Source organism: Hippoglossus stenolepis, chromosome 23 (genome assembly GCF_022539355.2).
Source record: "Hippoglossus stenolepis isolate QCI-W04-F060 chromosome 23, HSTE1.2, whole genome shotgun sequence".
Classification (NCBI taxonomy): Eukaryota; Metazoa; Chordata; class Actinopteri; order Pleuronectiformes; family Pleuronectidae; genus Hippoglossus; species Hippoglossus stenolepis.
In genome coordinates, this window is record NC_061505.1 from 938,495 (window position 1) to 966,451 (window position 27,957).

Below are 27,957 nucleotides of genomic sequence, written 5' to 3' on the forward strand. Positions count from 1 at the left end.
TCTGCATCAGGCTATACACACTCATATTCACTGATATGTTTAGACTTAGTAGTGTTTTATTCGCCGTATTCTGTAGGACACAATGTTGTTGATACTGTGATATTAAAAAGTAAACTAAAATACTAATGATAATACTAAGAAGAATACACATCTACCCAAATACACGTTAAGACAGATGTCAGTGTGAGGAGGATTATATTCATTTACACATTTACAATACATTTATTTATATAGTTTAATTACGTTTGTCACGTCCCTGTCATTAAATGTCTTTTGCAGTATTCACCTGATTCCTATTGCAGGACACACAGTCCCCAGTAGGGGGCGCGGTTGTGTCCACTGCAGGATTCTAACCAATGGCCAACAGCAGAGAAGAAGAATGTAAACTTCCTGTTTCAGAGCGTTAACCTAAAAACAACCAAACATTAAAATGTGTGTGAAACAAGGAACGTGACCTCGGACCCATGTTCAGAGCCAGGTGCATTCTGGGATCAGCAGCGTGGGGGCTCCAGAACAGGTCAGTCTGATATTCTGACTTCATATATAGAGAAGGGATCTATGATCAAATCTAAACGTACAGAATGTCATTGAAATGATTTTATAAATAGAGAAGGGATCTATGATACAATCATCGTTGTGTTGTTGAAGTGTTTCCGTGCAGTCGGGCTGATATCTGCAAATGAGTCATGAGTATAACTGACACTAGAGAAGTTAATTAATTTAATAAGAAGGAAACCAGTGTACATGTCCTCTTGTCCTCTTGTCCTCAAAGCTGCACATTGATGTCCAGTCAATAAGTGACTGGTGCAGTTAATGATCAGCTTCGGTTGACCTGACGCGTTTCCTTTGGCTGCAGCTGTACACACTCACCTGTTCTCCGTGCAGGATGTCTGCGGCGCCTCACTCAGTGGCTGCAGTCTGCCAGGTGACGTCCACCCCCGACAAGCAGGCCAACTTCTCTGCCTGTAAGCGTCTGGTGGAGGAAGCCAAGGAGCGAGGGGCCAGCATGGTCTTCCTGCCCGAGGGCTTCGACTACATCGGGTCCAGTCGAGAGGAGACGCTGTCGCTGTCTGAGAGCCTGACGGGGGACACCATCTCCAGATACGCTCAGCTGGCCAGGTAGCTGTCAACTCAACTGAATACGAGAACAACCAGTCTGACAGAGCTCCAATGGGACGGTTACACAACTGTACATTTAAATAATAACTCGTATACACTGAAAGATATCTGGTTTGCAGAAATAACTGAAAATATCCAACCATCTTGTGTTTTATGAAGCACTTCACAAGTTTAAACTCTGTCTGTCAGCAGGTCGCCATGTTTACAGGATGAATGACATGTGAGGTGAGTACGATGTGGATAATTGATTCTCTGCTTCTTCCAGGAAGCTGCTGGTGTGGCTGTCTCTCGGGGGGTTTCATGAACGAGGACATGAGTGGGAGAGTGACAGACGAATCTACAACACTCACATCATAATGAATGATAAAGGTAGTGTCTACTTTCTCTCCCTGTGTCACACACAAACACACAAACACAAACAAACTCAATATTTGCTCTTACATTGTGATTCCCCCAGGTGACATTGTGTCCGTCTACAGGAAGTCCCATTTGTTTGACGTGGAGCTGCCAGAAAAAGGTGTATCCCTCAAAGAAAGTGGCTTCACCATCCCGGGACCCTCCCTGGTGTCTCCGGTCCAAACTCCCATCGGCAAGGTGTCATCCTGAGATCATAACCTTCATCTAACCTTCATCTAACCTTCATCTAACCGACCTGTACACACAACATATGTTTGTTTTATGTCTAAAGCCTGAAAATGATAAATATCCCCATAATAGGTTAGAAAATGGTTCAGTTGTTTGTTTACATGTATTCTCATTTTAATGTCATGTTTCCTGGTCAGAAACAAATCAGTCGGGCTAAAGATCCTGATTGAAAGTGTTTATTTGTGGGCTGAAGATGTATTGATTGACCGTAGGTTGGTTTGGGGATCTGCTACGACCTGAGGTTTCCCGAGTTGTCTCTGGCCCTGCGACGGCACGGGGCCGACATCCTGACGTACCCATCGGCCTTCACTGTCGCCACAGGAGCTGCTCACTGGGAGGTTGGAGTCATTACGAGGCAGACAGGAATTCTTTGATACGTAGATTTAATCAAACCAGTGAAAATGTATTTTAAATGTGTTTATTCCGAGGTGTTACTGCGAGCACGAGCCATCGAGACCCAGTGCTTTGTCCTGGCAGCAGCTCAGGTCGGTCGGCACCATGAGAAGCGCTCGTCGCACGGCCACGCCCTCGCAGTGGACCCCTGGGGCGAGGTGCTGGGCGACTGCGGGGGGGAGAGCCCTGGCATGGTGCTGGTGCAGATGAACCTGGACAAAGTCGGCAGCACTCGGAGAAACATGCCGGTCCAGCAGCACCGCAGAGACACGGGCTTCTACCTCAGTCTGGAGACAGCCTGACTTCAAGAGAAGAGCACGAAGAAAACAGGATGTTCTCTTTCAGAAGAAAGGTCAAGAGCTTATTTAAAAAACATGACAGGTTTTCTGTTTTTACATCGATGTGTTTCCGTCAGGTTATTAGAGATGAAAGAGAGAAGTCATTTTCATCCTGATTGATCAGAAGCAACATATTTAGAAAAGAAATGACTTCTGGCTCCTGATTCAGAGGACAAATCAAAGTTACTTCACACAATAAGCAATGAATGTAATATTTATGAACTATGAAGCTCTGTTTGTGCTGTTCAGTCCTTCTGGATCGGACATGTACAGTTGTATTTGAGAACTTTCATTTGAAATTAAAAAGGACAAATTATACCTTATTTTTTTTAATCTTTTTGGCCAGAACGTGTGTTTTTAGGTTTCACTATAAAGTTTCATACAGAAGGTGAAAGGAGGAGCTTCATAATGATCCAGTTTAAGAGAATAAGGACAGATCCTCTGTTGATCCTGAGGGAAATGGAGGACTAGGTGGTGTAGGTGGCTCCAGGTGGAGACTCAGGATCACGTCCAGTCAGAGCAAACACTTCTTCCCTCCTGACAACGGGAGTTTTCTTTCTGAAACCATCGGATTACTGTCTCTTCTATGGGTAGTTCGATTGGTTGTATTGATTTTAGATGTACAATCAGTTTTCCTTTTGCCACGCTTCAGAAAAGTGACTTGAATGAGGCAGTGGATGGACCAGTGCATTCAGGGCTCTTTAGTTTGAGGCTCTTAGGTTGCAAAGTGCTGCAGGCAGAAGAAAGTACCTCGTTAGTCTTTAAAGGACATTTCTCTAGTGGTAGAAAGAGCTGGTGAAATGATTTCATGTGTCTCAGCATCACTTCTTTGCAATATTTCATTAAATACTGTCACTGAGTGTCGTCTGTGTCCGTTTCTTTTTGCCCCAGTAGAAACATCAGATGTGAATATTTGATTGTAATGTGTTTTGTGTATTTGTTTGAAACAGTCCAACACCTTCAACGCCTCAATCTCATAGAAAAGTAACAGACAGAGCAAGAATGAGCAGATGCTTATTAAAAATGTAAGGAAGTGAATTAGCTGAGCTCACGTTGACGTTCAGATGAACAGCTTTAGAAACAAGTGGACTCACTGCTCTCTGAACAGAAGAGACTTCATCATCTGATGCTCTTATGTCCAACTTTTAGTCTCTGGGGACAAAACCCACACAAATACTCACTTAAATGATAAATGTGCATCATGATGAATCTAAACTAGTTGATTGATTCACTTGTTTTATTTAGAAAGAAACTGTATCTAATGGTTTGAGTGGATGTTTCACTGGTTTCTCTTGAACTGCTCCAAACCAAATGGCTTCAGGGTGAAGAGAGATTCCACTGGATAATAACTGATGAGACGTTTTCCTCCATGTTTGATCTGCTATCGGAGGAGGAAGAGGAGGAGGAGGAGGAAGAGGAGGAGGGAAACAGGAAGTGCTCGTCACTGCCTCAGGAATGGGTCTGAAAACAGAAAACACCGCGATGAGGATGGTGATGATGATGAGGAGGATGAGGGCGTCCTGTCCTCTCGTGTTGTAGGACACTGAGTCCTCAGTTCGTCTCAGCGGTGGAAGGATGAATCCTCGTTTCCGGGCTGGAGCCGATGCGTCAGGAAGGTTCGTGGCTGCTGCTCTCACCTCGTTAGCCTGTCGGAGGATGGATGCTGCGTCTCCATCACCCATCTGTCTGTCTGTCCATCTGTCCATCGCTGTCAAACTGTCCTCCTCCTCCACCGTGGAGCGGTGCTAGCCTGCGTGCTAACTAGCGTGTAGCCCTGTGTGTTGAGTTAGCCCGTGTTAGCCCGGGTTAGCCCGGGTTAGCCCGGGTCGGTGGACCCAGGCCTGCAGCTGTCCCACTGCTCGGGTCTGAATCCCGAGAAGAAGCAGCTGTGGAGCAGAGAGTTAGCATGTGCACATCTGGGTTCACATACTGTTATATACTGATCAGAAATAGAAAATACATTGTTTATGATGTTCCACTACAACTAAAATAAACAAATACAATATTATAAATTAAAAAATGTATAGCACCGACCACATCAAACACTAACATCGTTTTACAGAATATCAGGATGAAGCTGAAGGCTGCAAATGGAAAAGACTTGAGATGAGTAGATTTACTAATATGAATAATGAACCCGGTGCAGAGTGGAGCTCCACTGACACTAGAGGAGACTGAAGTTGTTGTTGTTGTGGTCAGTTCAGATTGTGTAGTCTTTGTGTAGAAACATGTGTTTTATAGAGCTTCATATATGATCTACACACATTGGTCATGTTTCCATATTCAAACAGCTTTAAAGTCTTTTCAGAGGAATCTTCCCTTTGTACTTTGGTGTATAACATGTCAGGACTCTGGGATGAGTGCCCATCACAGTTTATTTGGTGGAAACAACAGTGGAAGTTTGTACGTTTACAGTATCTGGTGATGAGGAAATACAGAGAAGCAGCAAATTGTCCTGTTAGCAAAGCGAAGGTGAGCAGATACTTGATGAAGGACTTTCATGGGTTCAGACCACATGTCCGGTACGTTGAGGGACACTCGGGGGAAATAACACAAATTGAAATAAATAAAATCCAGTTCTCTTGAAGTGGTTGTGACTGCGATCATGTGAAACCGTTTATCCACTTAAGTATTTATCTGATTCTCAGTAACAGACCCAAAACAAGCTGTGCTCATCACTTACTTTAGTAAAACATGAACTCCAGTTACTTGGTCTCTACTCCTTTCTCCCTGTTCAGGTTTGAGTTTGTACTTTTATGAAGTAAGATGAGCTTTTCGTCCTTTTCCAGCAGGATCAGAGGTCAGTTCTCAACTCGCCGGTTAGAGACGGGTCAAACCAAAGGCACCGCGGCCTCCTTATTCAATTATCTCATCACTGGTGTAGTCTGGGCCCTGATTGTGTTACGCTGGACTATTTGCTTCCATCTCATTTACGTGTTCGTGTCCCTCCGCTCAGGTCACATGACCCCGTCTCGTGTCCTTCATCTGGACGTAGAAGGTCACATCGCATCGGCCTCTCAGTTCAAACTTTGATAATTGCTTCATTTTTGAACGGATTTCTCAAAAGTACTAAAGAATTGATTGATAACCAGATTTGAAATGGAACAATACATAATTTGTCTTATGATTCTACTTTTTAACTGGTCAACTAAAACACATGCAATACAGTGATTTAATGAAAAGCAAAGTGATTAATTAGTTAAGTGGAAAATATGATAAATAAGTGTTTCTCTCCTTAAACTTCACATAGTTGTTACTACAAGAGGACACGGCCTCAGCAGTTTGTTAGGGACTCGGTGTTACAGTGTGTGTTGTTAATTGATGAGTGAAGTGGTTCCTGTTGTGCGATGGATGTTTTGTGACACAGTGGTCCGTGTGTTGAGCTTCTTGGAGGATGCGTCTCAACTCTTTGGCCCCAGAAGGTGTGAGCCTGACGGTTAAAGGGAGTAAAACGCTGAATCACATCCCAGCAACGGTCGCCTGGGCAACACCTCCAAAGTGACCAGCCTGAGGAAGATAAGGCTCCTTGCCACACAACTAGTTGTGTAACATCAGCAGACCCCTGCAACATTGTGTTGCTGTTATCGCAGCACACACTCCTGCCCCGCCTCAGCTTGTCCACGTCCTCAAACGGCAAAATGAAAACCCTGTCGCCGGGTAGAAAGTCGTCAGTAATTAACAAACTCTCTTCACGTCTCCGTGTCTTCATCGTGTGTGTCGGCAGCTTTTCACCAGAGAGGTTTGTTTTTGTTTCTTCATGTTTGTGTCCCGTGTTAGAAGCTCCCCCACAGTGAATCAGTGCTCTGCTGATTTCTTTAAATCCCCAAATGATCCAGAAAATGGTTCTATGATGAATCAAATGGTTTAAATTGTATCGGGTGTGAAGCGAGGTCGTGGTCACATCGAGATCGACGGGCATGGACCGGTTACATCACATGTTAAAGCTGAATTGAATTTCCTGCCTGCTGATTCGATGAGGCTCAAAGGGAGGTCCCGTCTCGTGGTGAATCGTGTGATTGTTTCTCTTTGCTTCACATTATGCACTTTGTGCCGGGGGGGGGGGGGATTACTCTGCTTCAGTTTCTGTCTGCGCTCGCAGGCTTTTTGTGTTTGGTCAGTCTGTAGTGTTACTGTCATCACAATGTGTCTGAACTGGTAGAAGTGACCGACTCTCACTGCAACACAACATCTGACGTACAAGGCTTGGTGCCGAACCGAGAACTGGGAACTGGGAACTGGGAACTGGGAGCAGTTTCCTCTGTGGGAGTCGATGTGGATGCACTGGGTAAAATCCGATATTTATGCAGTTGATGCTTTTTCTTTTTCAGCACTGCACAAATCTGCACCTCCACGAATACTTCACTTCAAAAACTGCTCTTCATTCTCTCAGCTTAGCTGCAACACTTCTCACTGTCTGTGTTCTTCCTTTCCTGTTTAAAAGCCCAAATCGCTGCACAGGGGAAAAAGATCAAGTGTGGAATCGAGTCCTCTCCGGTGGACGTAGAGGGAGCGGAGAGGGACATGGAGTCAGAGCGTAAAGGATGGAGTCAGAGCGTAAAGGATTAAGATCGTTACACGTCTTTGTTACTGATATTCTCCAGGTTATCTGTCATCCTACAGGATTCCTCCCTCTGTCTGGGTGCTCGGTGCCGTCAGGGTCATTTTGTCTGAGTCTCGTCTGAGCTCCAGATTCTGGTGTAGTTTCCAGCTTTGCCACAAGGGGGTGAGGTAGGAGAGCAGGTGTTATTCTCATCCAGTTTATTCCCTCTGAAGGTTTTTCCAAATGGATTTTGTTCATTATATCATTTCTACCAAATATCTAGATTTAGAATTTCTATTTAAATTAAAATTCCAAATATTGTCCAAATGGAGAGAGAATGGAGTTTCCCTGAGGAGAGTGAAACATGTTCACACTGGATTTATTGATCGTGTGAAGTATAATCAGAGATTAAATATGATTTGCTTCTTGTGTTTATGGTCAAATATCCAATCGTTTTTATTCTCAATCATTATTTGTCACCGGCGCACCCTGAGGGTTGTGGCTCATGAATTCACTTACGCCTCCTCATTAATCTCAGGCTAATGGACGTCCTGTATCAAACCTAACTTAAGGTTGACTGCAGCTTGGACATGTAGTTTCACTCTGTGACAGTTAACGTGTCTAAATCTAAAGAACACGAAGTTATCGTACATCTCCCTTCATTTATTACGTCAGAACACATTTATGGTCTCAATCTTCCCCAATACAGCACGACGTTCATTTAGTAAATGATGAAGCACCGTATGTTTTGGGCCTGGATACTGCATGATTGACAGCTGGTACTGTCCAGTGGGTGTAGGTGGTTGTGTTGTGTCCGTTACTGGACTTTGAGTTTGTACAACTTGAATCTCGTCCATCACAGCTGCACTGTGTCCGTCTGTCTTTGCTGTTTACCCTTAGAGACTCTCTGCATGTTAACAGCTAACCCTACTAATCTGTTTCACTCTGTAGACTAAAACCTTCCTCACAACACGGTGTGTCTGTCTCCACCACTCCCCTCCTCCCTCCTTATCATCCAGGGCACGGGCTTGTTGCTAAATGGAGTCGGAGCAGCTGTACCACAGAGGCTACTGCAGGAACAGCTACAACAGCATCGCCAGCGCCAGCAGCGACGAGGAGCTGCTGGATGGAGCCGGCGTCATCATGGACTTCCACACCACCGAAGACGACAACCTGCTGGATGGAGACGCTGCCTCCCCAGGTAGGGAGTACAGGACACCTCACCTAGAAGCCGACGAACCCCAGCCCCCACCCTCCAGTCATATGTGATCTTTCCTTGAAGTCGCACCAAGATTCCCATCATGCCCTGGTCTTTCTCTTGCTGCCTCTACACAATTAAATCCTCTCTTGTTCTTGGTTGGCCAGACAAAGCTGAGAATGTTTTTAACTCGGGTTGTGAATCACCTTCCTTGCTGATGACGAGATTCATCAAGCGTATCTGTGGTGTGACTCGGTCCCTCTGCCATCCGCCGCTTCTTCTTCCCTCCGCACCCGTCGGCTGCTGTAGCTGACGTCTTGTCACGCCCTCCTGACACCCAGCACCCGTTCACGATGGTCGTCCTGCTCCCTGTTGGACCTGCTGAGCCTCACACGTGGTTACAAACTAATAAAACTAATAAGGCCCAGTAGTCCACCTGAATCAAGCTGCACTAAATTGCACACACTCTTAGGTTTTGGTTCTCTAAATGTCCCTAATTTCTTTCATCAATATCTGTGAATTATTCCAGAGAATTTGGAAACGCAATGTTAAAGGTGATTCAAATATTCCTGCATGCGCCCGAGTCTGAAACTCTGTCTCCCCTGATTCATCCTTCCACCAAACGTCATGGAATCTATCTGGTAATTCAGTAATACATGACAAAAAGATTTCCACAATCTGGGTGGTTGAAAATATTAGACATCACATGTGTTTATTGAGTTAATTTAATAAATTGAAGTATTAATTATGTGACATGAAAACAGCTTTTATTAGATTTATGACCACATGTCAGGCTCTTGAAGGACAGTTTTATTTTACCCTCCCATCACTTGCTCGGTCATCTTTGAGCTTCGCCTGCTCCCATGTGCTTTGTTTCCTCCTGTTTCTCCGATGACATCTCGACCTGACCCGCTCTTTAATGCTTCCTGCTGTGCACGTTGTGGCTTCACTAGCTTTTCACATGCGCTCGGCCTTCTGCACGTTGCACCTCCTTCTCTTTGTCTTGTCAGGTAGCAAGTAAAGACCGGTGGGAGTAACAATAGACACACGCGGCTTTGTTTTATCTATCTTCACAAATGCATCACCAGCTGGAGCTAAACATACTGTAGCTGAGGTGTGGTGTACTTGTAAGAATGGTTTGTACCTGTATGTTTAGTGCTGTAGTTACATGGATTCCTTATCTCTACCATGCTCCTCCCTGTGCGTCTGCCATGTTACATAACCATTGCTACACCTGTGGTTCCAGTGCAGTCACCTGTCACTCACTCATTCACCAGCTCAGCCACACTGGTGTTTGGTGTCGCTAACATCCGGTCTGCTCCTCCGTGTTTGAGCAACATGTTGTTTCCACCCTCGTTTCCCAAAGTCTGTAGCTTGGACTCACAGCTGATCAAACTGAAAACTCGGGGGGGGGGGTTTACAATGCTGTGAAAAACATTTCAGTGTCTGCAGTCTCTTGCCTGGTGATTCTCTTCTTAGTCTTTTACTGTGAAGCTGGACCCAAACCGTAGAAACGTACACAATACACAACTTCCATAACGTGGAATATTTCACTTTTGTATTAACGCGGTCACAACAAAGGCTTCCAACCTGTCCGGTCTTCTTTTTAAAGTATTGTAATCTAGTTTTTCCGGGCTTCACCCTTCAGTCTCGCCAGTCTCGATCTGACATTCCCACAAACCAGTTTGGCCGCTGCTGTGAGCTGCTGTTTGAGGAAATCTGTGAATGAAGGTCCTCCCTCGAAGGAGGCGTGCTGCCTTTCTCTGCCTCCCCGGGCTATTTTTACATAATGGTGAGGGGTGGGCTCAGAAAGCTTGTAAAGGGCCTCCTCCCAGCCGAGTGTGAGCAGGGGGCTGGAACCTTCTGTCGGCTCAGATGAAGTAAAAGAAAGAAATGGAGAAGTTGCTTAGGGAACTTTGGAGCTGAAGTGGATTTACTCTGGTTTCCTTTAACTTGCTGGATTACTAACTTTAGGCTTTCCGGCTCGAACTCGTATTTTGTTTTTTCTGTGTTAATGTGCTGACAGGACGGTGCTAACAAACTATGGCTGACATCAGCTGTGCTATTGCCTAGCAACAGGAGCCCTGCTGAAAGGTAAGAGGTCATGGGGGTCTGTGTTTGATACTGGAGTAAGAACTGAAGTGCAGTGTGTGAAATGTCAAGGCCCCGTTGTTTTAGCCTGGGAACTGCAAGTGATGTGGGAGCACGTGAATTCATTGTTTCATATAATAATAATTATACCAAGTTTACAAAACAGCGACTGTGTGACTCCTGTGGACTGAACCTGGATCAGTGTGACGGTCATTCCTCTACACAAGACGTCCAGAAGACATGTTGCTGTTTCACATCCTCTTTACATGAGGGCTATTGAGTAATGGTTGTTTCTGATGCTTTTTGCTCATTCTGTATCATTGCAGTTCGATTTATTGAGAATATTAACATCATATTGTCACCCACTTTATTTCTTCTATGTGTATTTACAAAGCTTTCTTAGAGATGAGTAATCTACCACCGTGGACAGATGTATCCTTCATAGTTCAGGGCTGAAGCTTTTATAAAATATCTATAAATAGTCTTGAGACAAAGTTTTTAAAGTAGAAGTCAGCCAATTATCTGATTGGTTTTCAATGAGTGAATAGCCGGGGCAATCATGATGAGGTATTTCATTCAATTTAAAAACAACATCAATCAGTAATGTTGTTGCATAATGCACTTTGTTGCTGTGAAAGTGATTATGCCAAAGTTGATGTGTGTTTGCAGGAATATGTTATTTTTAGTAGTATATCAGTATTTAACGGATCAGTCCCCTAAGAGTTGGCTGTTAGCGGACGTTAAGGAGGTGCTAGCGAGTCAGCTAACTGGGGGTAACTCATCCGAGATGCTTCTTCAGTTCGGACGGACGGAGGTACCCACGTGTTTTACCTCTGAGCGTCACTACCAAGACAGATTTGGTTGTAGCCAGTTAAATGTCCTGGGCCTGCACCTCTGTGGAGGAAAGGCCTCTGTCCTTCACTCCCCTTTCAAACCACCGATTCTTCAGGTGAAGGTAGAAGTCTAAGCACGCAGACGCATACATGCGTACACCCCTGTGACCCGGCACATGGTCTCTCCCATACAGGCAGGGCTCAGATCTCCCCTAGCAACCGAGCAGGCAGGACTGACCTGTGTGATGACATCATCAGCTCGAGCTGTCAGCTGCTGCAGTGGAAGGAGAAAGAAAAGGGAGGGAGGGGGGGAGGGAGAGAGAGAGAGAGAGAGAGGACTGTGCACTCACATTCTTCTGTTCACACCCCCTCTCTCTCACAGCCCCACTTGTCTTCCTCTGGTAAACATGGCAGCAGCGACCCACACACACACACACACAGCGAGCAGTGCGTAGGGAAGCTTAGCTTAGCCTCACCCGAGCTCTCAACATGGAGGAGCAGGACGCAGCGGCCGACCCCTACTTGCCCTACGACGGGGGAGGGGACACCATCCCCCTGCAGGAGATCCCGAGAAAAGGTACGCCACATCTCCCTGCTGACGGAGGCCGTGTGACGCCCTGTTGTACAGAGTGTGCATGTGGCTGTTCGGCAGTCAGGCATGGTGCACGTCAGGCAAACACCGCCTCCTCTGCTTTGGGCTTGAAGCCGGAGAGCCGGTCTGGATTAGAAGCTGCCATTACTAATGACAGCACTGCCAGGAAAGCAGTTGGCATGCAGCTGATTTCACCATGGCCTCTCTGTCGATGATCAACCAGCAGTGTGCGTGCACATCAGATGGAGATAAAGAAAAGGGCTGATGAAGTGTGAAGGCTTGTGTTGGGCCCTTAAAGCTGCAGCGTCTAAAGAGACAGTCCTGGGCGTCCATTTTAATGTCCCCCATAGAAGCAGAGGCCACATGTGGATCCTCATTGATCAACGCTGTTCTCAAAGAAACCTGCTGGCCGGGTGACTTCCTGTCACACGGATCAGGGTCTGCAGTTTGCTCTGTCTCACTGCATCCTTGTTTGTCTTCTCTGCGTGGCCTTCAGGGAGCGTTCCCCTCAGTCCTGCGTAGTTAGATTTTCTACGGTGAGTGAGCAGAGACAAAAGGCCCCTAGTGAGCTAGGGACACAGCCGGCGCTGCCCACATCTACTTTGTTCAGCAGCTTCAGCCCACAGACGATTCCTTGTCTTCATTACAATGTGTGGTCGTCCGTTTCTTCTGGACTCCGTCACATTTTCTCACTGGTCCATCTCTCTCTAGCTATTCAGTAACTTTAGCCACTTCTTTTTATCTGACCAGTTACAGGGCAGCGTAGCCAATAGTTCCGACCGTGGGACATGAGGGAGAGCCACTGTACGAGTTGGTGAATTGGACCATCACGGCCGCCATGTTTGTTTTCAGAAATTCATGACTCTAGTGGATGTACTCCTTAGAAACCATGCCAACACAAAGGCCACATGGACGTATGTGGGTAACTGACGAATCTCTTTTCGTTCACAAAGGCAGAATAAATGAGCCTTAAGCCACAGTCCTGCTTTGTTAGCTGTTAAAAGAAAAATATAGTGTTTGTACTATTCAGATTTCACTTCAAGGTCATTAACCTTAAACCCTGTTGCCTTGTCTGAACGATCAGAACCAGCACATGTGTTCACATGCAGGGGAAAGTGGTCTGACGTGGTGCTGGTCACATGAGAGCAGACTAACCCCGTTGACCTGCAGCGTCCCTGCTGCTGCCTCTAAACCTCCTTGATCTGATTTACACAGCAGTAGTAGAGAAGGCCTGTTACACTGGGATGAGAGGCGGTTGTTGGGATTTCAGAAGATGGTGATTTCCCTCCTCACTGGTTTCACAGGACGGCCAAAGCTAATGCAGCCTGTGTAGAGAAGTGATATTATTGATAGTCACCATGAGCCTGTGCACACTGACGTGGCTTCTCGCCCTAGAGGCTGACGGAGCAGACCTGAGCGTCACTGTACTCAGACTCAGGAGGAAGAAACCGAAGCCTCGTTTGTGTTTGTGCGTCTTTTGTCCGTGTGCCTGCTGAACCATTCGAGTGTGATGCTGGCAACGTGTCTGCACTCCCCTTCGGTTTCTGTTTTCCGTGGCGTCACCACCACTCGGCTCTGCGCTCCTGCCTCTGTTGATGGTTGCCAGTAGTGCAGCATCTTATCTGGTTTCATCAGCCTATTTGTACCTTCTGTTGAGCTGTAACTTCACAGCAGTGTGGAGCAGCAGCGTTCTGATCCGTTGTCTTGGTGATGAACGTTTCACCTGCATCTTTCCACCATGTTTGTCGTTTGCATTTCTGAAGCATATTTCGTTGTTGTAAGATTAAAGTGCTCCACTTGTTTCATGAGTCAAACCATGAATCGTCCACGAGGGACATTAATGCCACTGATAAATACACATTTCTGTCACTTTTCTATTGGGACCAGGATGCAAAGCTGTAAAAGTTCAATATTGGACGTTACTTTTGTCACTTCCTCATACAAGTGGTGTTTCGAAAGGCCTACAGGCAGGATCTTTAGTCCATGTCAGTCTCTGTAGTTATTTCTTTGTCTTGGCAGAGGACATCATGACCTAACACTGGGTTGTCCAGTCTTCTTAAGAACAGTTATATCATGTTTTGAACCTGCTTCACCACTGCTGTGACTGCTCTGAGCCTCAGTAAACCGTGTAGCCAGCTCCTTAGTCCTGTAACAGATGTGCAATGAACTTCGATGGGTTGGTCCAAGAAGGATCCAACTATTGGACTCGGCCTGAAGTGTCACTACGCACGAGAAAAACGAGTTTAGTTTGTTAGTTGTATTTTTTGACATTTGACAGCCAAGACCTCAATATGAAACTGCTACTGTCATTGAGCCAACAACTGAGTCATCACCATCCGACCTCCGCTCCAAGCACACACAGTCCAGACTGCAGCCGGCACCCTGACTTCCAAAGGGAGGAGGACAGTATCCGGAGGCTCTGCCAAACCTCACACTGCTCCTGACTCCACAACAACAACAAGAGTAGCTGACACTGTTTCCCTTTTCCAAACTGGACGGGAGGGGAAGGGTGAAAGCGGCACTTGGCCATTTGGTTCCTGCCTCTTAAAGAAATCCCCAGGAGAGGGTTTCAACTTCTCTCCCACATCCCTTCAAACATCGTACTGTGGGAGGTCTTCTCCTCTGTGTAGCTGTTAGTTATGAAGAAAATTGAGACGTACATGATTTGATTCAAAGCAGCTTCTTGTTTACACTGTTGCTTTGAGTTGTGCAGTGCATTTACTACATCGTGATAACGTGGTTATTACTTGGGAAAGGACGCAACTGTGTGGATCCCAGTTTATCTGCCTATGGCCGGAGTTAAAACCCTTTCTGGGATTTGCTTGTTTAGTGCTGAACCATGAATGAGGCATTGTTTGATCCTGTCGTAGTTCTGCTCAGGAGGTGAACTGAAAGGAAAAGACTCGTGTCATTCAGTTTGCATTAATCTCACCCACACTTTGTATCTTCAGCAGCGTGAGAGACGTCAAGTAAAAATGATGCTGAGGTTTTGTTTCATGTTGTTATTGATCACAATTGGCCGAACACCGGGGGACAAATAACCAGGTTTTGGGCTTTAGAATGCAACTTGTTCTCTTAATCTACAGTTGAATTTATTAGTTGAGTTAGGTCTTAAAGTTTGAGATCCAGGAAACTCTTGGCTTTTTACCCTCAGTAACATCCTGTGTTTCCACAGGGAAACTGAGGATTTTAAATGTATTGAATTAAGAGTTCCTAACCATGTTTGAAAGATTGTGTACATAACATGTCAGATGCTGTTAAAGGGCTACACACACACGGCAGTTGCAGCCATGGACAATGTTCTCCTTGTATTATTGTATTAAATTGTTGATATTTGCAGTCACGTTGAACTCGTTGCTGGACGAACTGTACGTGGTTATTGGCTCTGAAGGTAATCACATTGGCTCGCAGATATAATCAGAGCAGCGCTAATGAGAATGTCAGACGTCCAAGTTAGGACTCCAGGAAAAGTCCACAACAAGGCATCTATCTGTTAAACGTTTCAAACATAATTAAAACATTTACTTGAGTTTTTAGACGTCAAGTTTGCACAGAAAGAGAATTTGGTCAAAGCTGCTGGATGAGTTTTTGAAGGTGTAGATTTTCAAAATGCAAATTGTAAGATCATCTCTGTGTGCACACGTCCACCCACACATGTGATCTGTGACTCTGCCCCGTCAAGGTGCTTCCTTCACTTCATACCAGTGCTTCACTCCAGGTTGACTTAAGGCTTTGTTAACTTAGTGTTTTATTGGTTGATGTTCCAGATTAGTTCAGACTTCGGGCTGGGCTGGGTGTTCTCTGCGTGTAGCTGTGTTTCAGACGGTGTGGTCGTATCTCATTGGTGAATGTGTGGAGCAAGCAGTACGTGTGTTTTATTATATTGTACTTTGTTTAACTAAATGTTTCTCTGTCTGTTTCTGCTTCTCAGGGTCTAACTACGCCATGTCTAACGGGGGCGGACCCGCCAGCAGCTCCACTCACCTGCTGGACTTCCTCGAGGAGCCCATCCCCGGTGTGGGGACCTACGATGACTTCCACACCATCGACTGGGTGCGAGAGAAGTGCAAGGACCGTGAGAGACACCGGAAGGTGAGGAGCCCTCAACGTCGTCCAGAGGAGCTCATCACCTGTTTCTTGTCCTTCTAGCCCTGATGATAGAGCTGCATTGTGGGAGATGTCATTGTTGCACTTAGAGACAAATGAACATGAGTTCTACTTTTCACTGTTTCACATCTTAACACATGTGTTTTGTAACGCGATGTTCAGATTGACACTTGTCTGTCTCTACTTCCTCAAGCTTTTAGATAGAAAACAACAACCTTTGCTGCACAGGAAGTGACTGTTAGTTATTTAGATCACACACCAAAAAATAACTGGGTCAGCAGTTGTAGCCCCGGTGGCTTAGCAGTTGGTAAAAATAGCCCAGCACATCTGAAAAAAAATAGAAACAGAAAATCCAGGGTAAAGTAATTAAACATCAGACATTAAATGAGACAAACACTGTTTGGAATAGTCTTTTATGGCAGAAATGTAGTTTGAGAAGTTGCTAAAAGCTCCAAAACGGTGCCAAGTTATTTTTTGTCAATGTCAGAAAAATGTGAGTTCATTCTTAAAAACCGGTCGTTCTCTGTGTAAGAATGTCGTTGCACAGATGAGTGACGTCAGTGATTCCTCTCTCCCCGTTTAAACCTTTATCCAAATATTGACTCAGTTATCGTGCACAGCTCCCCCGGAGCGTTTTACTGCCACTCAGCTGGAGCTGAGACGCAGGATTCAAATAGTGTTCACAGTTTCAAACATTGTTTTAACAGCCAGGCCCTGCCGGCCACGCAGGAGGCTGATTAAACACAGTTTTATTGGAGCGGTAAATTGAAATCATGCCACAGGAGTCGATACCTGAATATCTTATCTGCAGGTTTCCAATGAATGAAGTTTGACGCTCTAACAACTCATGTTTTAAATCCACAGGACGACCCGGTGAAGTTTAACTATAAAATAAAAAGAACTGGTACACAACAAAGATTAATAGAAAAAGGGAAGAAAGAAGTAAAAATACTTTGGCTCCACTTCCTGCTCACCATCTGACTGACAGGTTGACCACACCCACTAAGCTTTAAGATATCCAACTGCATTTAGGCTGCTACATTATCGTTGGTAGCTATAAACCTTTATACATAATGTATTATGAATCCGTCGTGTGGTTCTTTTCTTTTTGCCCTTTCAGATCAACAGTAGGAAAAAGGACTCAGCATGGGAGTTCACAAAGAGCCTGTACGATGCCTGGTCCGGGTGGCTGGTGGTGACGCTCACCGGCCTGGCCTCAGGTAATTCACAGCCACAGCTGTTGGGTCCGCTGCCGCTGCCGCTCACGCTCGCCTCAGGCCGCTCACGCTCGCCTCAGGCAGCTCACGCTCGCCTCTTTCTCTCGGCTCCTCAGCTTTTTGTTCTCAGCTCTGCACGTTTTCTCCACCACACTGAGCTCAGGTTTCTAATCCATCAAACGTCGTGGATTTTAGTAGTTATTCATGTTTTTATCAGAACCAAGAGAAAGGAACCAAACGGACTGTCGTGCCGCTCTGTGACGACCAGCTAGTCAAAATGTCTTCTTCTGAAATTATAGATTTATATTTGATAATCAGCTTGATATTTTTCTGCCTGACCTGGAAGCTGCTGGTCTTCAATGTGAAATTAACAACACAGATTTTTAATATCTGGTTATAAAAGGTTTTCTATGAAGTGGACTTTCCTTGTTATTGAGTAACTTTCACATTGCATTCATGAACATTAGGTAAATGATTATTATATATTGTATTTTGAACTGTAGGTGTTAGAGTTTAGAGCTAGCACACATTAAGAGAATAATGCAGTTTAAAGAGAAAAGGCTCCAAGTCGCTGAAGTTTCTTTTATTGATATTTGCTTTGTTTCAGTTACATGACGCTCATGTTAATCTCGGAGCATTAGAGGCAAACTAACTTCCCACAAACACCTTTCTCTGTTTTTCTGACTTCACTTCTTCCTCCTCCTCTTCCTCCTCCTGCCAGGTGCTTTGGCTGGCCTTATTGATATTGCTGCTGATTGGTTGAACGACCTGAAGGAGGGCGTGTGTCTGAGCGCCATGTGGTTCAACCACGAGCAGTGCTGCTGGACGTCCAATGAGACCACCTTCGCTGAGCGGGACAAGTGCCCCCAGTGGAAGAGCTGGGCTGAGCTAATACTGGGGCAGGCCGAGGTAGACACAGGCGCTCGTCGGTTGCCATGGCAACATTGGTCAAAGATGATTAACATCTGGATGTGACGGCTTTGGCTTTGCAGACTTCTTTCTGTAGATATTTGCTGCCAGCGACTTTCAAGGTGTTTATCAGTTCACCTCGTCTCTCTGCAGGGCCCCGGCTCGTACATCATGAACTACTTCATGTACATCTACTGGGCTCTGTCCTTCGCCTTCCTGGCCGTGTGTCTGGTGAAGGTGTTCGCGCCGTACGCCTGCGGCTCTGGGATCCCTGAGGTGATTTTGAGCTGAAGCTTTTCCCTTTTTCATGATGGGAACATGAAACCAGAACTGTTTTATGTTATTAGTGAAAAGGCAACACATTTCCTGTTGAGGTTGTCACCTGTTTCCTGTCAGTTCTCTGTTTTGGCTAAGAAAGACATAAAAACACACATTCACTCATTTAAAGTTCTAACCTCTTGAATTTAAAGTGCTTCAATCTGCTAACTCCACAATATTACTGTGTTATTTTGAGTATTTTATTAAAAAGCATTCAACAAGCACAAGTGCAGTTTTTCTTTTCATAGTATTTTGAACATTTGGTCGAACAACACGAAGCCGTTACCTTCAGCTCTGTTTAACTGTTCTACGGACAAAACAATTAATGGATGATTTAAAAAGGAGTAATGATAATAGTCTGTTGTTTCAGAGCTTTGTCGGATAAAGAAAGTCAACGGTCTCCTGATTCAAATGAGTGGGAAGTTACTGGTTGAAGAGAAACAGAAAAATCATCCACATTTCAGCTGTTTGTTTTTTTACAACATTAGACAAATTAGTTTTTGGCCTATTCTAAGAAAATAAGCTTGAGTTGATTATAATCTGTAGCACCGTCCTCCCTCTCCGCAGATTAAAACCATCCTCAGCGGGTTTATCATCCGGGGCTACCTGGGCAAGTGGACCCTGATGATCAAGACCATTACTCTGGTGCTGGCTGTGGCGTCCGGCCTCAGCCTGGGGAAAGAGGGGCCCTTGGTGCACGTGGCCTGCTGCTGTGGGAACATCTTCTCCTACCTCTTCCCCAAGTACAGCAAGAACGAGGCCAAGAAACGAGAGGTGGGAGAGACAAGGCGGCGTTTCAACATTAACACAAGCAGCAGGGTTCTGTTAGCGTGACTGATTCTGAGTGTGTTTGTCCTCTCAGGTTCTCTCTGCGGCGTCGGCGGCCGGTGTGTCTGTGGCTTTTGGAGCCCCGATAGGAGGAGTTCTCTTCAGCTTAGAGGAGGTACACTCACATGTCCAGACTCCCTAGCTTATTGTTCATGCTCTAAAACCTCAACATAATGCTGAGAGAAACTGGCAGTATAATAGAGGAAGCTCTGATCCTCTCCTCTCCTCCAGGTGAGCTACTACTTCCCTCTCAAGACGCTGTGGCGCTCCTTCTTCGCCGCCCTGGTGGCGGCCTTCGTCCTGCGCTCCATCAACCCCTTTGGAAACAGCCGTCTGGTGCTGTTCTATGTAGAGTACCACACGCCGTGGTACCTGTTTGAGCTCATCCCCTTCATCCTCCTGGGCGTGTTCGGAGGTCTCTGGGGAGCCTTCTTCATCAGAGCCAACATCGGCTGGTGCCGGCGGCGCAAGTCAACACGCTTCGGTAAGTTCCTCGGTCTTGGTCCAGGATTCAGACCAGATCTTGTTCATTTCCTGAATTTGCAACAGTATTTGATTTGAGGTCCCAGTGAGAGTCGCATCATCCCAAGTCTCACGTGTTGTTTCTCTCTTCAGGAAAGTACCCGGTGTTGGAGGTGATCCTTGTGGTCGTCATCACAGCTGTGGTTGCTTTCCCGAACCCGTACACGCGCCAGAACACCAGCGAGCTGATAAAGGAGTTGTTCACCGACTGCGGCCCCCTGGAGTCCTCGCAGCTCTGTCAGTACCGCAGCCAGATGAACGGCAGCAAAGCCTTCACTGACAACCCCAACCGGCCGGCAGGGCCCGGCGTCTACGCCGCCATGTGGCAGCTCTGCCTGGCGCTCATCTTTAAAATCATCATGACCATATTCACATTTGGACTCAAGGTGATGCCTGGGTGCTCTTTTTCCAAAGAGGGCGGAGGTTTTACCGACTTCATCAACACTAAAAGTCGTTCCTCTCTCTCCCCAGGTTCCGTCGGGCCTGTTCATCCCCAGCATGGCCATCGGGGCGATAGCAGGGAGAATCGTTGGCATTGCCGTGGAGCAGCTGGCGTATTACCACCACGACTGGTTCCTGTTCAAAGAGTGGTGCGAGGTGGGGGCTGACTGCATCACTCCGGGGCTGTACGCTATGGTGGGGGCTGCAGCATGTCTGGGTGAGTCAGCAGATTAATATCAAGGGCTGGTTGCAGTGATGGTGACAAACAAAAACTGAACTTATGATATTTATCTGAGTGTGTGAATGTTCTCCTCTGCAGGCGGTGTGACTCGAATGACCGTCTCCCTGGTGGTCATCGTCTTTGAGCTGACGGGCGGGCTGGAGTACATCGTCCCGCTCATGGCTGCCGTCATGACCAGCAAGTGGGTGGGTGACGCGTTCGGCCGCGAGGGAATCTACGAGGCCCACATCCGTCTGAACGGATACCCCTTCCTGGACGCCAAGGAGGAATTCACTCACACCACGCTGGCCAGGGAGGTGATGAGGCCACGACGCAGCGACCCGCCGTTAGCGGTGCTGACGCAGGACGACCTGACTGTGGAGGAGCTGCAAGGCATCATCAACGAAACCAGTTATAATGGTTTCCCTGTGATAGTGTCCAAGGAGTCCCAGAGGCTGGTGGGCTTCGCTCTGCGTAGGGACATCACCATCGCGATAGGTAACCACCCAAAGCCAGATGGTTTCAATACAGTTATTTTTAAAAGCCCCTTAATTGCCGTGGGTGGCTGCAGGGGGCGCTGTTGCTCTGTAAAAGCTACACTGTGTTGCTCTGAAGGTTCGGTCCTTTGATTCTAATGAATTTCTCTTGTTTCCATATCTCTTACATCAGAAAACGCCCGTCGTAAGCAGGAGGGCATCGTGCTGAACTCCCGGGTGTACTTCACTCAGCACGCACCCACCCTGCCGGCCGACAGCCCGCGGCCCCTCAAGCTGCGCTCCATCCTGGACATGAGCCCCTTCACCGTCACCGACCACACCCCCATGGAGATCGTGGTGGACATCTTCAGAAAGCTGGGCCTGCGCCAGTGCCTGGTCACTCACAACGGGTAAGTGGTAGAGGAGGAGCCTGGAGAGCAGAGGGCGAATCCTTCTGTTGTTGTTACGGTCGACCGACATCATGTGCACACTGCCTGGTGTTGCATGGGCTCAGACCCCCGGATTGACCCTGTAACCTGCATGGCCTAACCGCTGCACCTCCTGTAACAGACGTCTCCTTAGTCCAAGAGACCGAGCTGCCAGACTAACTACATAACTGGTTTCCTGCTGGGGGACTAAAGTCACACAGGGAAAAACATCCGATTTGAAGCTTCGACAAATATCTCATGATTTGTGTGACTGGGAGCCTCCTGCTGGTGTCATGAAGGAATTACAGGATAGACTGTGTTCACCAATCACTTATCAGCAGAGAGGAGCTGTTTGTTGTTATTTACATCTTTATGTTTTACATCTTTAAAATCTAAAAGGACGAGGCTGGTGGTTTTTTATATTTTCCTGAATGTCAATAAATCTCATGAAAACAAAAACTTTTACTTTAGTTTTTTACAAGTTTTAGTTGCTAATTTTCATTATAATTTGAGCTCATTTGTTCGTCCTGAAGAATCAAATGACTCTTTGTTAACAGGTCACAGATATACGGGTTTATTTTTTGAGGCTCAGTAATTTTCCAAAACTGCTTTTTTTAAATCAAGTTTAAAATTTTAATGGAACACGACTCGGGGACTGTTTTCAGTTGGGGATTGATCCACATCTGGTGCTTTAGAGCGTTAATAACTTCTAACGTAATGATGAACCCGTGTTTATCATGTTAATCTCTTTAATTTGAAACATCAGATTTAAGGGACATTGACTAAGATCAGCCGGTGGTTGTTGTTTGTTTTGGGTTTTTTAACGTCAAGGAAAAATATAGAGTATCACCAGACTCGTACATGAACGTTGATTCAGCATTTCACATTACATTTGATATGATTTACATTTTTATTTATGTAAATATCCATGATGTACGTCAAATCAAGTTCTGTTTAATATTTTCAGTTGCATCCTGTTGTGTCTGTTCTCTCTCTGTTGTCTGTTCTTGGTCAGTTCACCCAGTAACAGCTGTGTGTTTCAGGATTGTGTTGGGCATCATCACAAAGAAGAATATAATAGAGCATCTGGAGGAGCTCAAGCAGCACGTGGAGCCCCTGGTGACTAGCCCCACCCCTTTCCACATGTGACCCCTCCCTCTTAGGCTCCGCCTCTTGACAGTTCCTCTCTTTCCTGCTGTGGGTTGGTGTGGGTTCAGTCGTGGTCAGACGCCCTCTGACCTCCATCTTCATCGCGTAGAGAAGCTTTGTTGTGTTTCGTGGGAACTGTCACCTCCAGAGCCTCTTTCAGACATGTGCTTCATTCATCGTATTTCAACACGACAATGTGTTAAATGTAGTATTATTATTATTATTGTACATAATTTCTTTCAGTAAAGGGTTTGATTAATTGAATAAACCAGGCATCCATCCATTTTCTACTGCTTATTCAGGCCCATATCGTGTTGAAGGATTAATAAAAGACTAACTATAAAGATAGTTTACTCTTATATGCAACAAGACAAAAATACCATTAATATATATAAAGTCATACATTCGGTGAGTACTTTTAAGTCTTGTCACAGCTTTTGAAATCTTTAATACTTGAAGCTGATATCACCAGTTTTAATTTTCCTTTAAATTAATATTAAACAGGTCTTTAAAATAGTTACATTTAACGTGGTGAAAACTTGCAGCCTAAATATCGTGTAAAACGTTTAACTGAAGCATGTGAGCATGTAAATCAAATGAGTTATAAACGTATGACATCATTGTTGACTTGTATAACAGACGAGTTCTTTAATTCATCTGATAAACAATCTTTCAACTGGATGAGCGTGTAGTTCGGACGTTTCTCAGGATCGAAACCTCGTTGAGCCTGATCTGTTCCCGTAGTCTCCGTGCGACCTTTAGCTGAACGGTTGGTGAAGCGTCATGTCTGAAAAGCTCTCAGTAGTTTCCCAGAGTGCATCTGTGCAGCTGGTCCCTGTTAAATCGTACGATGGCTCCGCTTCTGTGTCTCGTACCTTCATCTGTCTTTTGTAACTTTAAAGCTCGGATGTGTAGAATCCTGATTTCATTCAGTTTGAACCAATCAGACGTTCAGCAGTAGTTTCTCAGCTTCACATCTGTTTGTTTCCCCTTTTTCACCACATTTTTTAAAAATATTCACCCGTCCTCAGTTTCTGTTTTCATTAACGTCTGCTTTTTGTTTTTTAAACCCCTCCCCCTCTCGACCCCTGGGTCTCCACAGATTGACGACATGTGACCCGTCGCCTTAACAACCACTTGGCGAGTAGCTCGCTGTTTCATGACCACGGCTGTTTTTTTATATAGTGGAGATGTGTAGTGATGTCATTGATTCCCCTGTTCCCCCTCATTCTGTAGCGGTAGCGACGTGGTTGTTGGTGCTAGTCGGGACTTAGCCAGTTGGCGTGGTGTGACCCTGATGAAGTAACTGATCCCGTGACTTCACCCGCCGGTTTCCTTTAAGTCAGCAGTGTCGTTTACCAGTTCAAGAAAAGGGTGACGTCCATCTTTGCTTTATAAAGAAAAGTGCGACGCTTCACTTATGGCAGCTGTCATGTTTCTCTTTAGAGTCTTTGTAGCCGACGTGCAGTGAATTCAGCCTCGTGATGTTTGCTGAGTCGTTCTGGGAAATGTAGGAGGTCTTCAGTTGTGTTTTTAAATTTAGATGACAGGATCTAAAGCGACAAACTAATTATATTCCTTTTTTCCAGTTGTTGGAATAAAAGACATTTAAACCGGAGTTGACACTGCTGACTTACAGGGAACGCTTCAGCCCCCCTTCACCTCTAACACTTTCTGATCTGTACCCGGCCTCAAAGCTCTTGGGGAACCGGAGTCGGGTCCCTGAGATGTTTGGTGCCTCCTGCTGCTCAGTCAGATCCGCTTCTCTCCCTCAGACCTGGGTTCAAATGTTTGTTTCTGCTTGTTTCTGGTCCTGGTGCAGTTTCAATCCAAGACGTGTGTCTGATTAGAACAAAGCTCATTGAAGTGTTTGGACCCAGATCTGCTTCTAACAGACGGACAGCTTCCTTCAGCTTCCTTAACCCTTCAGCTGTTTCTCTCCACATGAACTCAGCCACTGTGTGATGTTTAAAAGAAGATGTGATCCTGGATCAGCAGGAGTAGAAGCAGAGTGTTGGATGTTCTTTTAGGTTTAGTTACTTTAACCTTAAAGGAGATGAAGAGGAAGCAGTTCCGTCCCACGAGTCACCAACTGTAAAGAACCTTGTCCTGTCACAGCGCTCCCTGCTGGTCTGACACTGTCAACACAATAGGAGTTTGTGTTTAAACTTTACCTTTTTCCCTCGTGATTATTTTATATTTTTATTTAGATTGAGTCTAAGTTAGTCTATTAAATGTCAAGTGCCCATCACAATTTACAAGGTGAGCTCTTCAGACAACTCCAAAACTTAAATATTCATTTTGATACGACAATCTGAAAATATCACATTTTACAAAGTACAACCTGAAGTTTTATTCTCACTGATAAACGAGTGAAATGTTTAATCAACATTAAACTTGTTGCAGAAAAGCAAGATTGTTGTTTTGTTGCCTTGAAAAAAATACTTTTCAGCCATTTGACGTATTTCTTAACGCACTTTGAGTCCAACTGTCAGAGTGACACATCCGTCTCCAGCTCGGTGTGACGGGGACGTGTCTCCTCTTCTTCTCCCTCTTTTCCTCTGAGGTTTTAACTTCTCACCACATCCTGTTCTCCGAGTTTCTCCCCTGTAGGATCCAGTTTTCCTTCTTCTCCCCAGCCTCTCTTTTGGACTGACTACATTAAACCAGCAGGGGGCAGTCTTGTTTCTGACCTGCTTCCTCTTGCCTCTCCCTCTGCTTGCCCACTGCCTCCTCTCGTCCCGCTGACTTTTGCCTCCTCAGGGACTCATGTTTTTGTCGGCTTCAGACATTTTATTAATTTATATCCAATAAACCGAAATGAAATCAAATTCAAATCACGTCCTCGTCTTGTGCCAACAAAAACATGACGTTGTTTTTTCTCTCGTCAAAAACCACGAACGTCTCCTCACTGATCTCTCTCCTGTTTCTCGTCTCCTCTGCTCCCCCTACAGGCGGCTGCTTGGTATCGTCACAAAAAAAGATATCCTTCGTCACATGGCGCAAATGGCAAACCAAGATCCCGAGTCCATTATGTTCAACTGATCTGCTCCTTCCAGGACGGGGACGACAGCAAGAAGGAGGAGGAGGAGGAGGAGGTGCGTCTCCTGGACGACTCCAGTCTCTGACATTAGATCTTTTTGTTTTAAACCCTGAACCTCGCTGACGGACTGAGACTTTTACTGAGCGGCCACTAGAGGGAAAAGACTTATCGTTGTGGCTGCTGAGGACACGAGGAGGTCACGGGTTGAAGGCGCACACACACACACACACGAGGAATGCACTTTTTACACACTTACACAGATACATTGAACATGCATGCTCTCTCTCTCTCTCTCCACACACACACCTGTAAAGTGGACAGCTTCACTCGTCACGTGCCTCACCCCTGTCTTGTCTCAGTGGTGGGCGTCGCCTGGCAAGGGGGTCAAAGGTCAGAATGAACCGCCGATCGGAGGACGCGATGAGCGACCTTGAAAACCTCCCAGGCTTCAAAAACTGTCCTCACCCCCCCCCACCCGTCCTCCAGAAGATGTTTACCTGTGAATTCAATGTGTGTGTTAGAATGTGTGCGTTTGTGTCCACTACATTCCAGCCAGGTTACCGTGGTAACCGCGAGGACGTTGGGTCTAGTTGAGACGGCTTTAACGAGCGTGGGACGAAGAGTCTTTCAACAACTACAATGTTCCCATTCAGAGGGAAGAGAGTGTGCGTGTGTCGTCATTCAAAGTGAACGTGTCCGGCTTCCATTTTGAAATCTGTTACAGGAAGAAAAAAAATCAAAGATCCTTTTTTCATCTCAAACTATTTACTCTCGCTGCGACTTTTAAACCTTTGATCTTCTGCTGTGATCCATTCACGGCTTCAAAACAAAACAGAACTGGACACGTGCACCGTTGTTAGTGGATCAGGTGAAAGATGGAGACATGGGGACATCTTCTTGTCTTTTATTTTGCTAGCCTCTGAAAATATAACGTTATTTCCTAAAGATGTGAGCAAACGGGAAATGTTGGTCTTATCATCTCGTCAAAATAAAAGCCCAGACAGACGCTGTGTTATACTCCGTGTTTTACGCCTTTTCCACCACATTCACTTAAATACTATTTGTTACCGCTTCAGTCAGAGTCAGTGGAACTTCAGGCGTCAGACACGATGTAGATGGAAAACAGTTGATTAACAAAACTAGAAAATTGTGCTTAAAATTTAATACAGAACATTGGATACATTTTCTAACAAAACCATGTCATTAAATTTAGGTTTAGGTTAATAAAGGCTAACATCCAATTAAAGAGACGACATATTAAACCAACCGACAACAAATCTAATTCTAAATTTCTTGAATGCTCAAACAACAGACAAAGATCAAAGCTCTCCCTCAGAAACATGCTCGCTCGTGACCTTCGAGCCGTCGGGGGGGGGGTTACAGATGAGTATTCTCAACAAGGAGCAATTATCTATATGTTGATGATAATTCATAAAACTCTTCCGCAAGTTGAAACATTACTTTATCTGGATTCAAAGTGCTACTGTTTCTATGGTTCGTCTTTATTCTCAAAATGCAAGATCTTATTTATTTGTAAATTTCAAATGTATTCTCCGTGTGCAGACTTGAAAAATCACCTTTGATTAGTTTACTCTCAAAATGGAAAACATACTTTTCCTTTAGTAATTTTTTTTGTCCGACCTCACTACTCTTCTGTATAGTAACGAACCTTCAAGCTCAAAATTACTCAATGATTATTTAAAAAAGAAATTCCTGTCATATCCCGTCAATCGTTTCGGGACCATGAAGATCAAAGTCAAATGTGGCTGCACCTGCTCGCTGCCTTTGATCTCGCTCAGTCTCGTGACTTCATTTAAAGGTTTCCAGGCTCTTCACACTTGTCTTTATTCTGAAAAGCTGAACAAACACCTGCTGCTCCCACTAATTGTCCCCAGAGCATGTTGTGACCCTTCAAAATAAAAGCGATGAAGAGGGGATGGCACTAACTGTGGATTCATCCCGAGTCTCCGTGAACCAGTGGTGTTGCCTAACATTGTATTTCATACTGATCTCAATGCTTTTTCCTTTCTTTAATTTATGGCTAGTGTCGATAGAGTTGTGCATTATTATCAAGAATTTTATGTATGATTACATTGATTGTTTGATTGTACATTTAAAAGAAAATATGTAAAGATTAAATTTTGTTTTAAATTAAAAGGTGAAAAAAGATTAGTTTGTCGTGTGTGGTCTTTAAACTGTCTTTACGTGTTTTGACTTAATAACCTCAAGATTTTTATTTGACCAGAAAAGATGTAAACGTTTCTCCTCATCTCGAAAAATTACCTTTTATATTTCTTAGTATAGATATTATAAAAATACTATGAAAAATAGTTTTGATAAAAGCATTTTTTTTGCTTGAGTTCTTAAACATGATCTTCATCAGCAGATGGAAAATTGAAGTTGTTTCAAACATAATACCAATGACTATTTCATATTTTTTTTCCATATTTCGGACGACACACTTAACTGAGTTTTTTAACATGTTTCGGACAATAAAAAATTCTTATTTCAGACGACATGCTAACCAAGACTTTTTTCATTCAAGAGTTG

The 27,957-nt window shown here is 45.1% G+C and overlaps 2 protein-coding genes across 11 annotated transcripts; both read left to right on the plus strand.

The window, feature by feature from the left end:
• Nucleotides 1-316: 316 nt before the first annotated feature.
• nit1 (nitrilase 1) lies at nt 317-3,355 on the plus strand. 2 transcript variants are annotated; one of them, XM_035149036.2, is made up of 6 exons: nt 317-517; nt 857-1,119; nt 1,385-1,488; nt 1,577-1,713; nt 1,977-2,102; nt 2,193-3,355. In XM_035149036.2, the coding sequence occupies exons 2-6, from the start codon at nt 887-889 to the stop codon at nt 2,457-2,459; spliced, it is 867 nt and encodes a 288-aa protein (XP_035004927.1). In that variant the 5' UTR covers nt 317-517; nt 857-886; the 3' UTR covers nt 2,460-3,355. The 2 variants fall into 2 exon arrangements, with proteins under 2 accessions (XP_035004927.1, XP_035004926.2); XM_035149035.2 differs by having other exon boundaries at nt 322-517; nt 886-1,119.
• Nucleotides 3,356-3,910: 555 nt separating this feature from the next.
• clcn3 (chloride channel 3) lies at nt 3,911-27,576 on the plus strand. Of its 9 annotated transcripts, XM_035149027.2 has the most exons (16): nt 3,911-4,111; nt 8,055-8,236; nt 15,681-15,841; nt 16,977-17,076; nt 17,795-17,982; nt 18,136-18,258; nt 18,868-19,074; nt 19,163-19,243; nt 19,360-19,612; nt 19,744-20,036; nt 20,122-20,308; nt 20,411-20,809; nt 20,981-21,197; nt 22,259-22,334; nt 23,467-23,504; nt 25,319-25,453. In XM_035149027.2, exons 2-15 carry the CDS (start codon nt 8,074-8,076, stop codon nt 23,479-23,481), a joined length of 2,463 nt encoding a protein of 820 aa, XP_035004918.1. In that variant the 5' UTR covers nt 3,911-4,111; nt 8,055-8,073; the 3' UTR covers nt 23,482-23,504; nt 25,319-25,453. The 9 variants fall into 9 exon arrangements, with proteins under 9 accessions (XP_035004918.1, XP_035004911.1, XP_035004917.1 ...); XM_035149020.2 differs by lacking the exon at nt 23,467-23,504 and having other exon boundaries at nt 25,319-27,576; XM_035149022.2 differs by lacking the exons at nt 3,911-4,111; nt 23,467-23,504 and adding an exon at nt 6,212-6,234 and having other exon boundaries at nt 25,319-27,576.
• The last annotated feature ends 381 nt before the right edge of the window (nt 27,577-27,957 follow it).